We start from the raw sequence: 15,340 nt of genomic DNA on the forward strand, positions 1-15,340 counted from the left end.
CAAATTAACAGCTGATAATTGTAAACTAACAATATGCAAGAGTAGTGAATTATGACACCCTGCTCTAGCAATTCATCTGCACTCATCCATGGTCAGGTAGATACAGGAATGTGTATGTCTGTATGCTTAATAATATTACAAATATGCTGTAAAGCTTCTGTGTTTTTTCCATATTCCCCTTAGCTCAGCCTAATGACACTTGGCTTAAAATAGTTCAATGTCATATTCTCTGAACCACGTGAATCCATCCTCTGCCATTTGCTGTTCTTAAAAATTGGCTTATTAGCAGCAAAATCTTTGGAAAAACTTATCCGTAGTTACAGACAAATGTCCATACAAAGTTGTTGGGTTTCTTAAAATTTCCTGGAAGCAATTGCAAGCCACCTATGCATACTCTACACCTTGCTTTTGCCTCTTTCTTTCACAGCTTGATGTAGTACTTTAGCATAACATTCGCTGACCATCGTGGTAATAGAACAACTGGGTCTTGCTTTAAAATGTGAAAGGGATACAAATTAGCAAAGGGGAAGTAACAAGTAAAATCGTCCTCCTCCACCAGAAAGAGGCTCAGAAAAATCAAAGATGCCCCATTTTCCCCTGATTCAGTCAATGCTGTTCTTCCTACAGCCACCACTGCAGGACAGGATTTTGTCATTTAGCACAGCACAAAGGTAACATGAGAGCTGTAATTCAGTGGGTTTTCTAATGTGGCTGTTAAATGTTATCCCTTTCCCGTGCTCATTCTTACTCCTGAGTCAAAGCTCTGCATAAACCACCTTAACCCTAGAGGTGGGCTTTAGTCCACATCCCAGGAAGTTTAACAGCTGCTCTGACTGTATAGGAGGGAAAGGACTGGAAGATGAGCAAAACAGGACCTCTGTTTGTCAGAGAGTAGCTGTGTGTTTACATAAATGACAGAATCATTAAGGTAGGAAAAGACCTGCATGATCATCAAGTCCAATCTTAGATCTAACACCACCCTGCCCACTGAACCATATTGTGAGGTGCCACATTCAACCATTTTTTGAATACTTCCAGGCATGGTGACTCCACCACCTCCCTGGTGAGAGGGCACCCATTGTAATGCTTAACTACTCTTTCAGTGAGGGAATTTCTCCTCACATCCAATCTCAACCTCCCTTGGCACAACCTGAGGTTGTTTTCTCTCATCCTTTGCCTGGAGAAAAGACTGATGCCCACCTGGCTACACACTCTCCTTTCAGGCAGTTATAGAGAGGGACCAGGTCTCCCCTGAGCCTCCTTTTCTCCAGGCTAAACACCCCAGGCCCCCTCAGCTGCTCCTCACAGGATTTGTGCTCCAGACCCTTCCCCAGTTCCACTGCCCTTCTCTGGACTGGCTCCATCACTTCAATGTCCTTCTTGTAATGTGGGACCCAGAAGTGAGCACAGGACTTGAGCTGTGGCCTCCCCAGTGCTGATTCAGGAGGGCAATCACTGCTTTGGTCCTGCTGGCCACACTATTGCTGATGCAATAAGCAACAAGCCAGGATGCCACTGGTCTTCTTGGCCACCTGGGCTCACTGCTGGCTCATGTTCAGCTGGCTGTTGACCAGCACCCCGAGGTCCTTTTCTGCTGGCAAATTTTCCAGCCACTTTCCCCCAGCCTATAGAACTACAGGTGCTTGTGACCCAAGGACAGGACCTGGCACTTGGTCTTTTTGAACCTCATACCATTGGCCACTGCCCCATGGATCCCATGTCCAGACTCTTCTGCAGAGCCTTCCTACCCTACAGCAGATCAAGACTCCCATCCAGCTTGGTGTCCACTGCAAACTGACTGAGGGAGAATTTGATCTCCTTGTCCGGGTCATCGATAAAGACATTAAACAGGACTGTTCCCTGTACACTGGAGGTGACTCCATCCACTGCCACTCCTGACAGTCTTTTACCCTGCAAAGAGTGCACCTGTCCAAGCCTTGGACTCACAGGTTTTCCAGCAGAATTCTGTGAGAGACAGTGACAGAGGCTGTCACTATGATATTTTCTAAAAAATCCCTTCACCAGGATTTCTTCTCCTGGGAAGCTGGGAAGCTTCAGCTTCTCCCTGTTTTGCTGCTTTGGAATGTGATTTGAAGATTGTTTATCCAGCATGTGAATTGTTCTAATTTAATGACCAGTCACGGTCCAGCTGTGTCGAGGCTCTGAGGAGTCACAGGTTTTTCTTTATCATTCTTGTCAAGCTTTCTGAGGGATCCTTTCTCTTTCTTTAGTAAAGTTTTATTATAGCCTTCTTTTAATATAATATCATAATAAATCAGCCTTCTGAGAACATGGAGTCAAATTCTCATCTCTCACATCATGCTGGGGACCCTCACAAACACCACAAGAAGCTTTACTGAATTCTAGGTAGACAACACCCCCAGCCTTTCCCTCATCCACTGGGAGGATCACCTTGTCATAGAAGGAAAGCAGGTTGGTCAAGCAGGACTTGCCTTTCCTAAACCTCTGCTGACTGGGCCTGATCCCCTGCATGTGCTATGTGATCACACTCAAGATAATCTGTTCCATAACCTTCCTTAAGCACTTGAGGTCAGGCTGACAGGCTGCTGGAATCCTCCTTCAAACCTTTCTTGCAGATGGGTGTCACACTGGCTAGCCAGCAACTACTTCCTAATTATTGCAGATGCTAATCAGACAGGTTTGCTTTTGCTGGCAGACGTGCTGGGATGAAAGAGCTGGTTTTCCCTTCAATGCCAAAATGGTCATAAGACCTTCTGAACCACTCATAAGGAGAACATCTGCAGTGAAAGTGGCTCTGTCTCTGTAACGCTATTGCTGTATTTTGGGGGTGAGGGGGGTTAAAATTCAAAATTGTGGAGGATGCATAACTAAATAAAATAATGAATAAAAATTATCCAAGGACTAAGCATGATATATTGAGGCACTGTGACATCACTGATTCTCAACCTGCTGTTGCAATCCCTCATTTGACCTGCTGCTGCTCTAAGTGGCAGATAAAACTCTCATGAGATTAAGATGAAATTTCAGCTGTCTGCTCATGTGAAATTGTTTTTATCCTCCTCCTGTGAGATTCAGAGGACTGCAATGTATCTTCATGTCTGAGCTTCTTTCCATCTTAGCCCATAAAGGGCTTTTTAAAAAATTCTAAGTCCTTTCCCAGCTGGGAAAAAAAATATTTTATTTAAGCCTTGCAAACTTAAAATCAATCAATCAATCAATCAATGCTCCCAGAGCCATATCATCCTTCCTTGGCAGTGAAAATTGGAAATGTTTTCTACTTTGGTGGGAGTTCTATTTCCTAAAGGTCTTATTGTACAAAGAAATATTTCAAGTAAAGGTTAATTCAATTTTTTCAGCTCCTTCAGGCTGGTACTTTAGTTCAACAGATTGCCTGAGGCCAGTTCTGTAACCACCTAAGTGAATGCATTTTTACTGAAATCTGATCCCAAACATGGGAGGGTAGGAGTAGAACACTGCTACGCAAGTGTACTCAAGTTAGAGCTGTGGATGTCCCAGGGTCGCAGGGCCTGGCTGAGCGCTGAAACTGGAGGGGGAGATTTTGTTTAAGAAACTAGGCATGGAAATTGGGAAGGGTGGGAAGAGAGAACCTCCAGATTCTCTACATCTTCACCTTCTGTCTGCAGGGAGCAGGAATATGAGACTAATGGTCATTATATTCTCTGTTGTAGCAAAGCAAGGTGTTACTGCCACAGATCATCTCCTCCCTCTGCTTTGGACCAGGCTATGGTCACTCACCAAGACATTCCTGATTGAGTTATGGAAACCCAGGGTGGGGTTTAGCATCTTTTGGGTGGCTGGTTTTCATTTTTAGGTGTTTATTTCATGCATTCATTGCAAGTGTGACTCGTGATTTCCCCACTACAGCCTCAGAGCAGATGGCTGCTCCAGCACCCACAGCACACAGGTGATGAACTCAGCTCCCTCCCTGACTTGCTGCCACCCCTGTGTAGGTGGCAGACCCAGGACGCTGTTCTGTGACACCTATTTCCAGCTCAGGCAGCTTGGCAGAACCAGGAGGAATTAGAGAAGCCCAGAGCCATTTCCCACCTGCCTTGAGGCAGCTTGTTTAACAGGAAGGATTTATTTGCTTTTTCCAGATTGGGCTTTTTGCAGTGAGACGCCGTCTGTGACTACAGACTCTAGGTATTATTGCTAGATATAAAATACACGACACTTCCCTACCTTTATTTAACCTTTCTTTGCCAATTCTAAGGCCCCTTGCCCAGGCAAAGCTTCCCTAAGTGTAGCCCGGGGTCCCTCACCAGAAACTCAATTTCCACCACCAGGTGGCAGAAAAATACTCTACAGTGGCAGGGAAGGGGACGGAGAGGCACACCCAGAACACCCCCTACATCATTAACTTAATAACTCTTTGCTCGCAGGTATCACAAGCTTCAGATTACCCTATGAAAATACCTGGATCACTATTGTATTATATGAGACACACAGATCAGTATCGCTTTTGAAGACCACAGGGCTGCTGTGTGTTTAGAAAAATAAAGTATTTGGGTGGATTTTAGCAAGAGAGAGTCTCTGACAGTATTGGTGGAAATTGCCTCTCTTATAAACTTTTAAAAACTTATTAAAATTGCCCAAATACCACGTGGTATTATAACAAAGAGACTTTGGTATTGAAGAACAGTAAAGAACAAGAATAAAGCTGATTGTGCTGCAGCACCCAACACTCTTACTCCAAAAGTTGATAAAATCACTGGCTACAGCTTCATGTTGTGCTTAATCCAATTTAACTGCAGGACTCAAACCCCAGGCATGAAACTCTGCCCTAAGAAACAAAGACTCAAGAAAGTTGAGGGTGCTTTTTGTAACTGAGCAAAATGTCAGTCAGACAAAGCAATATTGCCTTCTGTGGGCACAGCAGACAAATCCCCAGAAAAAACAGCCCTAGAAAAAACAGCACCATGTTAAACAGAGGGATGTGTAGACACTTCGGTGTTAAGTGGATACAAATTTGGGCTGAATTGGGCTGTGTTTGGTTCTGACAGACTGAGTATGCACTGATTTCAGAATCCTGCCTCCTGGATGGCTTCCCAGACTGTTAATCTGTTGTACAACTACTTAGCACCCTGTCATTAACAAGAAAGCCATAATCACTGAATTTGAAAGGGGCCCCAGCTCTCCAGGATGGCTCTTGGTGAGGCCATGCCAGCTAGACACTGTCCATTAAGGGAGTTTGTTGGAAGGGCAGCTCATTCCTGCACAACATTCCATTTTAGACATCTCCTCAGCCCTGCACTTTTCATCCTGGCATTTGTCAAGTGTGTAGAGATGCAGGTTTTAGAGCTATCCTGCAAACTTTAGAGTTACACTCGGACATGCTAAGAAAAGAGCTTTGGGTATAATCCTTGAGAGTACAACAAGGAACATCCACAGCCTATGGGGGCTATAGCTGCTGCTGCTGTAAGGGTTGAGAGAATTGCAATCAGCCCCTGGATGGACCCCCAGGCAACTGGACCTGGGGAGGTTGTCAAAGTAGATGGGATTTGCAGTGAATTGTGACTTGGATGGGAGAGCTCCGGGAGGCAGGACTGCCCAGAGGAGATTTACATTACCCAGGCATCACATACTTGAAATAATTTGGGACTTTAAATAATTTTTTGGGCATTTGAGACGCTCAGTGACAAAGGTTTGGGATGGGAGGAGTTAGGAAAGTCACTGGATGGCAGCTCCTCAGGCGCCTCTAATCAGATCTTCAGATTGGGGCCAAGGACCTGTGTGCAAGGATTGTTGGGGCTGCTCCTTCCTGCTCTGTCCTCCACTGTGTCTTTCCCATGGAAAGCAGAGGAAACTTCAGTTTAGGATCTCTGTAGGGGAGAGGTGTGGTTTCCAGATCAGATTAAGTCAGCATGAAATGATGCCAGTGCTGAAGAAAGATGTGGTTGTTGGAAAGGACAGTCTTTGAGCAGTTAAACACCATAATGATGCTGCACCCTCATCCTCACATGGACGTCTTGGGAAGCCTGGAATATAATCTTAAAGCTGAACTGAAATGCTTTAAAAATAATCTCTACAGAAGCTGGTTGAACACTCAAGTCATTAAATATAAACCCTTCATGTGTATAAAAATACAGGGATGCATCTTTGAAAGTGCTTCTGTGGTTAACATTCAGAACATAAAAACTACGTGATCTTGTGTTTCTGCTGGAAGAATCATGTGACACACAGTAAAACCTTGAACTATAGCGAGGAACAGGTTAGAAATTTTTATTTTACCTTCATAAATACAAATAACTGCAAGCATAGGGCTGTATTGTATTCTTTGAGAAAACTGCTCATGGAAATTAGTCAGTGACAATAGTGTCAACCTATATGAATGTAAAAAGAAAGATATGCCATGGGCTGAGAAGCTTTTGTACTACCTACAAATATCAAAAATCAAGAGTCCAGTGAAGCTGATGAGAATCTTTGCACTGATATCAGTGGACAGAACCACATCACCTTAGATAGATAGATAGATAGATGGATGGATGGATGGATAGATAGATAGATAGATAGATAGATAGATAGATAGATAGATAGATAGATAGATGATCTATCTATCTATATCTAGTTGGTCTTCAGTACCCATGAGTTGGTATTGAAGAGTTTCTCAAGACAATGGTAGGGAAAGTCATGAATTGCACCTTGGAAAGTTTGAGAAAAAGGTGCACTTTGGGGCAGGATATATTCCAGGTCCAAGATGCAGAATGAGCAGAACTGAGAGTAAATATCTGACAAAATTGCAGCATTCTGATAAGAAACTAGAACCTCATCCAGGAAGAACGGACTGTCGAGGTGAGTTCTGCACACTGAGTGTAGCAGAAATGTGCATTTAACCCAAGTAAGTCTATACACAAAATGTCTAGAAGAGTCATCTCTGTATTTCTTCATGATGGTAATTCTTGGTAGTAGTTTCAAGGGCTTATATGTGTTTTTCTCACTTAAGCTTCAGCAGAAAAAGATGCAGATTTGTGGCCTTCTGCAAATCCTGCAAATGCTGAGGGAAATCCTTCTGCTGTCAGGAGACAGTGGGATGGGCAGACTATGCAGCTCTACTACTCCACTAAAGTGTAAATAGAAGCTTACCATAGCTCACCCTGTAAATTTGCTTCTGTGCAGGGAAGATCAGTAGTGCTGATGTGGAAGAGCAAGATCTGCTCTTGTTTGCAATAAAAGCATCAGGTACCCACTGCCTCAGCTGGCAGAAGAGATACACTCAGTCCAAAATCCCCAGAAAGCCTGCTCTCATGAAAAAGATAGGAGGAAAATTGAGCTGGCAACTGCAGATGTCAAGGGAGCACAAGGCTCTGGGATCTTGCCAAAGGTCTGGGGCAAGTGGGAGGTTGCAGCTGATTTTTGTGAATGAGAGGAGGTCTGCAGGAGGAGGTGGATTATGGTTGGATCATGTCCGAGCATTGTGGGCACAAAAGGAATTTGCTGGGTAATTACTTTTAGAAAGCTAAATGGAAAGGGAATGATGGGCAGAGGAGGAAGGTACACACACAGGAACTGCATTTTTGTGGGGCACAGTTACAAGCTGTAGCTGTCCCCCACACATACCTAGGGGGGATGTTGGCAGGTTCAAGTGCTAGAAGATAGCTCATGGCCTAATAAAAACCTTCCCAAAATAACAAGCTCACTTTTTTTGAGGGTATCTGATTTCTAGCTTTTCCTTTTTGGGTGTTAAATTTTGGGCCATGAAGGCTGCAGGCTGAGGGTCTCTGATTGCCTAGCAAAGAGGTTTATTGTCCACAAAGTCATCCCTCCACTGTTTCCTTCTGTACATTCTCTGTGAAGGCTGACTGCTATGAATACACAGCTCTGGGCTTAAACCACAGGCAGGAGCATTCATTCCTGCAAACTGAGAAGGTGGCTTTTGTGGTATGACAGGGCTGGAGCCACCATCCCACTCCATAGAGGACATTCTGGATGGAGTTTCACCTCCTAGCTCATCTGAGCTAACTGTGGGCTAGCAGAGAATGAGAGGTGCTGGCCTCCCTCCCTCGCTCCCTCCACATGGTGTCCCTGCTGTGTGACACCCAGAGACTGCTGCCATAGGAGACTAATTCAGCAGGATGTGGATGCATTTCCTGTGGGATCAGTGAACTGATCCAAATCACCAAGTGGGCATGTGATTGCTAATGCAAGGACTGAAGCCAGGGCTGGGAGAAAGGAAGAGTGGGATCAGCACTTTGGCAGTAGACTGCACTTAAAATGGATTAAACACGGCACAAAACTGTACTCTGAAGAACTCATCACATCATGATGATTTTCATTTGGTAACTACACCCCAGAGTGACAGCTGGTACTTGCAGGAATCCATGCGTTTATTTATTCAACAGATGAACACAATACACTTCTGTCAACACAAGATTTTACAGGTAACAGCTGGTAGATAATGAAATTAATGAAGAGTAAAAAATGAGATAATCCTTGAATTAAAATAGTGAAGTAGTGCAGTCAGTTTTAAGACTGCTACTTATCAGCTATCTATGAGATACAATGCAACTTTTTCTGCTGGGACAACTGTAGCCTGCAAGCAAACATTTCACATCTGTGATGCCATGGACTGTCTAAGGCATGTGTCTCAGCACAGGGTAACAGAATCGTTTGGGAAGGCACCTTTAAAAGTCATCTAGTCCAACCCCCCTGCTGGGGACAGGAACATCTTCTAATAGACCAGGATGCTCAGAGCCCACTCCAATCAGACCTTTAATGTTTGCAGGGATGTGGCATCCATCTGCCACCTCTCTGGGCAACGTGTTCCAGTGTTTTATCACCCTCCTTGTAAAAAACATCTTCCTTCTATCTAATCCAAATTGACTCTATTTTAGTTTAGAACCATTAAAGGTCACCCTTAATGGATCCATTTAGTTCAGAGAGTTTGCTAGACTGCTGTCTATACAGACATTAACCTGAGACAAGAACTGATGTCTCCATTATAAAATGTGAAATGTGAGAAGAAGATAGAGAAGGTATGTTTTCTTCCATTTGCATATGTTTGGTTTGTGTGACAAGGGGCTAAGAGAAAGGCTTATAAAAAGCAAGATATAATACAATGATGCTCTTCAGGGGCAGAGGCATAGGACAATAAAATCAATCTCATGTTTCTTAATAAGCTCTAGGTCTCCATCTAATTTTAATTGTCTGCCTGGAATACTAAAATACTTTCAGGCACTTATATTCTGCTCATTATTAATAAACAGAATATAACACTCAAGATGTTTCTTCCATTTCCTGCCTCATTCTGGCTTATCCATTATGATTCTCAGTACTACAAGAAAGTGAATTTTCTTCTATTATGAATCTCAAAAACCTGCCATTTTCTATGAATGATATTAATAACATCACTGCAGGAAGGGAAATATATACAAAATGACATGTTTTATACAAACATAGGAAAAAAAGGCTTTTTTGGGGGGAACATAATTTAATAACCAAATTTTTCCCCTTCAGCATTTCCCCTTCAGTCATAAGACCTAAAGTAGAATGCCATTGTTTGAACTTCCAGCTCTATTTCTGTAATTGACAAAACCATTTTCTGACAAATGGCTTGTTGAACCAGAACGTAAATACACAGCCAAACCTAGCTGTGGAAGGCAAGCTGTGTGCTTTTGAAACTACACAAGCTTCCTCTGCTGGAAGAAATACACAGCTGCAGGGCTACCCATGGCATTCTGAGAGGAAGAAAGGCTCCATCACAAACTTTGTAGAAGGGTCACCCTTTCCAACGGAAATTGAAAGCTGAAATTTTAAAACTTTGGTGGAAACAGAGAAAACCCCAATGTTTTGTAGCTGTATCATTGCCGTGTAGTTTGGAAGTACACTGGAAACTCATCTTGTGGAACATACACAACCAAAAGCCGGAAAACGGCAGTCCTGACAACATAGGGATATTTTTTGTTATTTACAGGGAAATGTGCTTTTTATCACTACACATATTTTTTAAAAAATAGAATTGCATCCTATCCTTGTCTGGTCCCTTGGCTCATTCCTGGGAGACTAAGTTGTTGTTTGAGCAGATCTCCCAGAAAGGAAAGCTGAAAGGACTGGACATTGATCTGAAAAGAGAAGCATAGTCAGAATGACTCAGTGCCCAGAAATGAGCGTTACTTATACCTTTGGGGTTTAATTCACTGATCAGATATTTCATGTTTATAAAGTTTTCCCAGGAAGCTGCTTTTCTGTAGGGCCACATTGAGGATATTTACAGCACTCATATTCTGATATTCTTCTACGCTGCTGAAGGAGCACATTTTCAATGCTGAACCCCCATCTGCTGGCATGTCACTCAGCAGTCACTCACTGAGATTTTTCTTCAACTCCTTGGCCTCTGTTTTAGTTTTTCTCTCATGATGATTGGCAATATGAGACTGTCAATTTTCTTTAGTCTATTTCCTAACTCATTCGTGGATATGCTGAGCAAGATGGTCCCATGTTGGTCCTGAGACAGCCTACTGGTAACATCCCCCACTGTGAAAGGTTTTTGTCTTTTCTCTCTATCTTCAGTTAGAGATCCGTGTGAGGACCTCCCCTCTTGCCCCAGGAACACTTAAATTCTTAAAGATCCATTTGTGAAGAGCCTCGTTAAAGCTGCTGTGCATCATGTGATACAGGCAAGAGTGACAGACACTTTTATTATTATAAATTTAAAACGAGCTAGGCTCCTGGTACACCTTTCATCTTAGAAAACACCAATGACCTTACATTGTTCATTTGAGAAGTTTCAGTCTTTGTCAGTAGGGAAAACATTTTTTCTTCACAGGTATTTATAAGCTGAAGTTCACAGTCACAGCCTTTACAATTATGTAATTATATTTTTCTTTTGTAACACTTATCTTACTGTTAGAGACTGAAATGTTATAATTTATGGCTTAAACATAACCAGCAAGGCAGAAAATCTCTGCATATGCAAAGTATCATGTTAAATTGAAAGCAAACCAGTTACTGAGAAGTTGATACATAAAATAAATTGAATCTTTGAATGCTTGGAACCTCTGGCTTCAAAAAGATACATCAGGGAACTGTCTTAATAATATGAAGTATTTATTTTTGAAGTCTCAGTCATTGTGTTGGGATGGTTGGCTAGCATAACATGTAATCATTCTCTTTAATAATGATTTCTGCAAGACTAGCCTTTCTTTGGATGACAATACACAAAATCTTTTTTTTTTCTTCTCAGAAAAGATTAAAAAAACCCACAAAAGGTTGAGAAAAGGAAAGGAAAATCTGAAAGGCTTCTGTTATTTAGTCTGTGAGATAGAGTTGAAATTTAGATGGAAAGACTAGCATTTACAAAATGAACAGCAAACACATTATTTTGAAATTACATTTAAAACTATTACTTAAAATTTTCTACAAGTTCTGGGAGAAATTGAAAGTGTATCAGAATGTGAGATACAGTATAAAATTTAGAAGCTAACAAGATATTAGACCTTTCAATACATTGTTCTGACTTCATTAGAACTTGGACTGGTATCTGGTTTGTGACTGAAGAGTTTTGAATCTGCTCCTTTATTTTTCTGCATTTGACAAGTAAATCTGCCCACAAAGTTTATTCCATGGCCCAAAAAATAATTTTTCAGGCACAGAATCTTGTTGAACATATAATGCAGAACTTCAAAATCTTGAGATGGAATAAATCCACGATGGTACACAAACAACAGAAAGATCTCATGATGGCCCCAGGCCAGGAGGTTACATGGTGGAAGTCACTTCAGAGCAGCAAGGGAACTTTTTTGTCCTTATGTGCCTTGAGCTAGAGAATCTATCAAGTCAAGTATATATTCCTTGTGAAAATTAATTAAGTCCCAAAGAATATACTCATGGACAGAGTATATATAAAACCAGTTGTATACCTTTCATAATACAAAAGAGAAAACTTGTGTACCTTTTTTTTTTTTACTCCACACTGAATGTGCAACCGCAGAAAAAGTAAAGCAGCTGATAAAATCTGTATCGTAATGACTATATATATTAAAAAAACCCAAATAAAACTGCATAAACGATAGTAAAACTGATATTTTCTCAATGAGGATTTTTAATATTATGTGCTGTAGCAACAGCTCAGTGATATTCATGAGACAAAGGAAAAGGTTCACTTGTAGCCCACTGACTTTCTCCCTAGCAAGATAAAAAAACTTTCTGCAAATAGTGGAGCAACCATGGAGATATTACACCTTTTTTTTTAAATTTTTTAAATAAGAGCATTGCAAAAATGCTTTAGAAAACAATCTAAATAGAGAGTTTTGATACTGATTCTCATGACCGTTATTTGATTTTTGATTTGAAAGAAAAGACTTTACATTTCTTTGAAAATTACATACCAGTAAACAGTAGAAACTTGTTCATATTTCCTAAAGCCAAACTCCACAGAATCTCAACTCCATCCCAGCATTAAGGAAATTTTCAACTCCTTCATGAACAACTGAAAAAATAATTTCAAGATTTCAATTTTCAGTTTCTAGCCATCATCTTTTCCTGTTCCATGGTACTCAAGGGCTGGTATATTTAGTTTATTTTCTCAGGTAAAACACCAATATGCATGTGTGTGGACACACTTATTTGCCTGCATAAGGCTGTTGGCTAATTTTATTTGAATAATACTTTGACATAGACATCTTAGGAACATTTATGTATCTCCAAGTTTTAGAAAAGTCAGATTGTGCAACATTAACTCAGCCCACATAAGACAACAAAGAATATCAGAACTATAGGAAAAACTTCAATGGAAGTTCCAACCATTTTTCAATAAGACCATTTTCTATTTTCAAATGTTTCCTGCAGTTACGAGATTGGTACAAACTCTAATGAATTATCTAATGAAAAGCAACTTATGCTGCAGTGGATGCTCACATTATTTTAAAAAATCACTTGAAAAGACAGCGAGCCTCGCTGCCGTATGGATCCCAGGCCCACCGGCTGACAGGTTACAGAAACTTTAACACTCCTGAAACTCCCTAGGTTTTTGTGCCGGGGCAGAAAAAGGAGAGACTCAGGGCATTCCACGGCACATGGGAAGTTGTGGGACTGAGCTGCTAAATTCCAGTTGTAACAAAGAACAGAACATTGTCGAGTTCTCAAGGGATTTGCATGTACGCAGAACTTCTGCGTGGGAGAGACCTCAGTGCTGACCCACTCTGCTCCCGCTTAGGAACTACAGGAGAAGCACGACTGGCATTTTGGGTTGGGGCTTCTGCAGCTTCTGACAGGAAGCCGAGCGCTTCCTGGCACCGCAGCCTTCGGCGGAGCGCCGGTGTCGCGGGGCGTCCCTCGGACTCCGGGTGAGGGGCAGCGGGACAGGCCCCGGGAGCGTCCCCGACACCGGCATGAGAGGCGCCGGCCGCGCCCATGGCGGCGGGCGGGCAGGTACCGCGCAGGGCAGGCGGGGCCGCCGCTGCCGCTCCGCCCCCTCCTCCTTCGCCACCTCCTCCCGCCTCAGGTTTGTCATCGTGTCGCCGGCACGGCCCGGAGGAGGAGGAGGAAGAAGAGGAGGAGGAGGGATGAGGAAGCCGCTGCCGCCTTTGCATCCGTGACGGGGGCCTAGAGAGCCCGGGCTTCGGACGGCCCCTTTCCCACCGCCGGCGCACAGGCGCTGCTCGTCCGGGGGAAGGGCCAGGAGGAGGAGGAGGAGGAGGAGGAGGAGGACGGCGGTGCTGTGTGTGAGAGAGCGTGGAGATGAGCTCAGCTCTGTGCCCTGGAGCCGCCTGAGGAGACCCGGCTGCCTCCCAGCCTCCCTCGCCGCCGCCGCCATGGCTCACTCCCCCGTGCAGGCGGGGCTGCCGGGGATGCAGGTGAGCAGCTGCCCCAAGGGCAGGCACGGACACGCTCCTCGGGCCAGGCTGGGTGTAAACGGGGGGATTCCCAGGGCTGGGGGGAGAAAGCGTCTCTTGGCCCTGGCTCGGCCGCGGGGGCTGGGCTGGGGGCAGAGGAGCGGGATGGAGACGAAACGTGCTGTCAGCGCTTGGCGTGGTGCCCGGCGAGGTCCCTCCGCCCGTGGATCGCTGCCTGCCTCTGCTCCCTCCATCCGTCCTCGGCAGCCGCTCTGTCGCTGCGGGCGTGCGGAGCGGAGCCTGTGGCCCCCTCCCCCGGCCGGCAGTTCTGCTGCTCGATGTTTTAATTCCTGAAGGCAGCCGCGGCTCAGTGGGCGATTTTCGGCCCCGTTCGTTTGAGGTGCGTAGGGCAAAAGCATTCGTACAACTAGTCCGTACAAGCAGGGCCTGGAAATGTTGACCTTCAGCGCACGCTGCAGTGCCCATGTCTGTGGTGCTGCTCTGAGGTGGGTGCTCTCGGGAATCGTGTGTGGCTCCTGTGTTTGATCCCGAGAGTTGGTCAGCTGCTGTTGTACGGTAGAATTTGCTTGTTCTGTGTCTAAATCATATATTTGAAAAAACTAATGCTGGCTGAGCTGGCTCAGTCTGAGCCTCTTCCCCCACCTCGTTTTTCTTGGTTTAAATGGAAACTGCTGCCAGGAAAACATTAAGGTCATTGGTATGTGTGTATTGTTATTCTAATATTTCCCACATCGGATTACAAACTTTCTTGCCCTTACCTCCAAAGGAACAACTTATAAATGGCATGTAAGAGTCTCTCTCAAATTTGTCTTCTGGATTAAAGTGTGCATCATTTGGTTTAAGTATTGATTTACCGTGGTTTGTTTTATTGTGAGTCAGGATTCTAAGTCATGAATCTCTTTTCTTTCCAAAATCTGAAGATTTGAATTGAAAATGTTACATGCTTCGGCAAAGCATGAATTATGTACTCATACATAGTACTGGATGCCCCGTAGCCTACGTAGGCCCACTCTCTGAGCTAATTAATTTATTCCTGTGTAGGTCCTGCTGTTGAGAGTTCAAGTTCACCTTCCAAATATGAGCAGTTTGCTGATTGCCAGAGACAGAGAAATGAGGGTTTCTTGATTGACTATGGATGTTGTTTGGGCTTTTTTTTATTCCTTTGAGACACATTAGAAATAAGACAACTACTTACTTTGAGACAGAACCTATAACACTTTAGCATTTAAAAATCAGATTTGTAGCTGCTTGGAAGTGAAAGAATGAAGGTTATTCCATCAGTATGCGTGTACTGATGATTTATGTCACTGCATGATCTGAGGATCTGTGCTTTTTATTGACTCGATTTATTATTTGGTTTGTAGTACTCTTAGCTGTACTAAATGCGTGGATCTTCAGAGTTCTTATTAGTCCATGTAACTTGGGACTTTACTTCAAATAATTTTATTCAAAATGGTGTCATTTTTCTCATGATTTTTATTCTATTACTATGAGAGTTGCTTTAGTGTGAACTTTCATAGTCAAAAAAAACCCCCAAGAACACCAAA

General features: G+C 43.3%; 1 protein-coding gene across 1 annotated transcript in view; it reads left to right on the top strand.

Moving 5' to 3' along the window:
* Window positions 1-13,439: 13,439 nt before the first annotated feature.
* Window positions 13,440-15,340, top strand: part of STK24 (serine/threonine kinase 24) — a 53,055-nt gene continuing 51,154 nt past the window's right edge. Inside the window, exon 1 of the mRNA XM_030968629.1 lies at window positions 13,440-13,793. Coding sequence (XP_030824489.1) covers window positions 13,752-13,793 — 42 coding nt within the window. The 5' untranslated portion in view covers window positions 13,440-13,751. The remainder of the gene's footprint in view (window positions 13,794-15,340) is intronic.

This window comes from Camarhynchus parvulus, chromosome 1 (genome assembly GCF_901933205.1).
Source record: "Camarhynchus parvulus chromosome 1, STF_HiC, whole genome shotgun sequence".
Taxonomy (NCBI): Eukaryota; Metazoa; Chordata; class Aves; order Passeriformes; family Thraupidae; genus Camarhynchus; species Camarhynchus parvulus.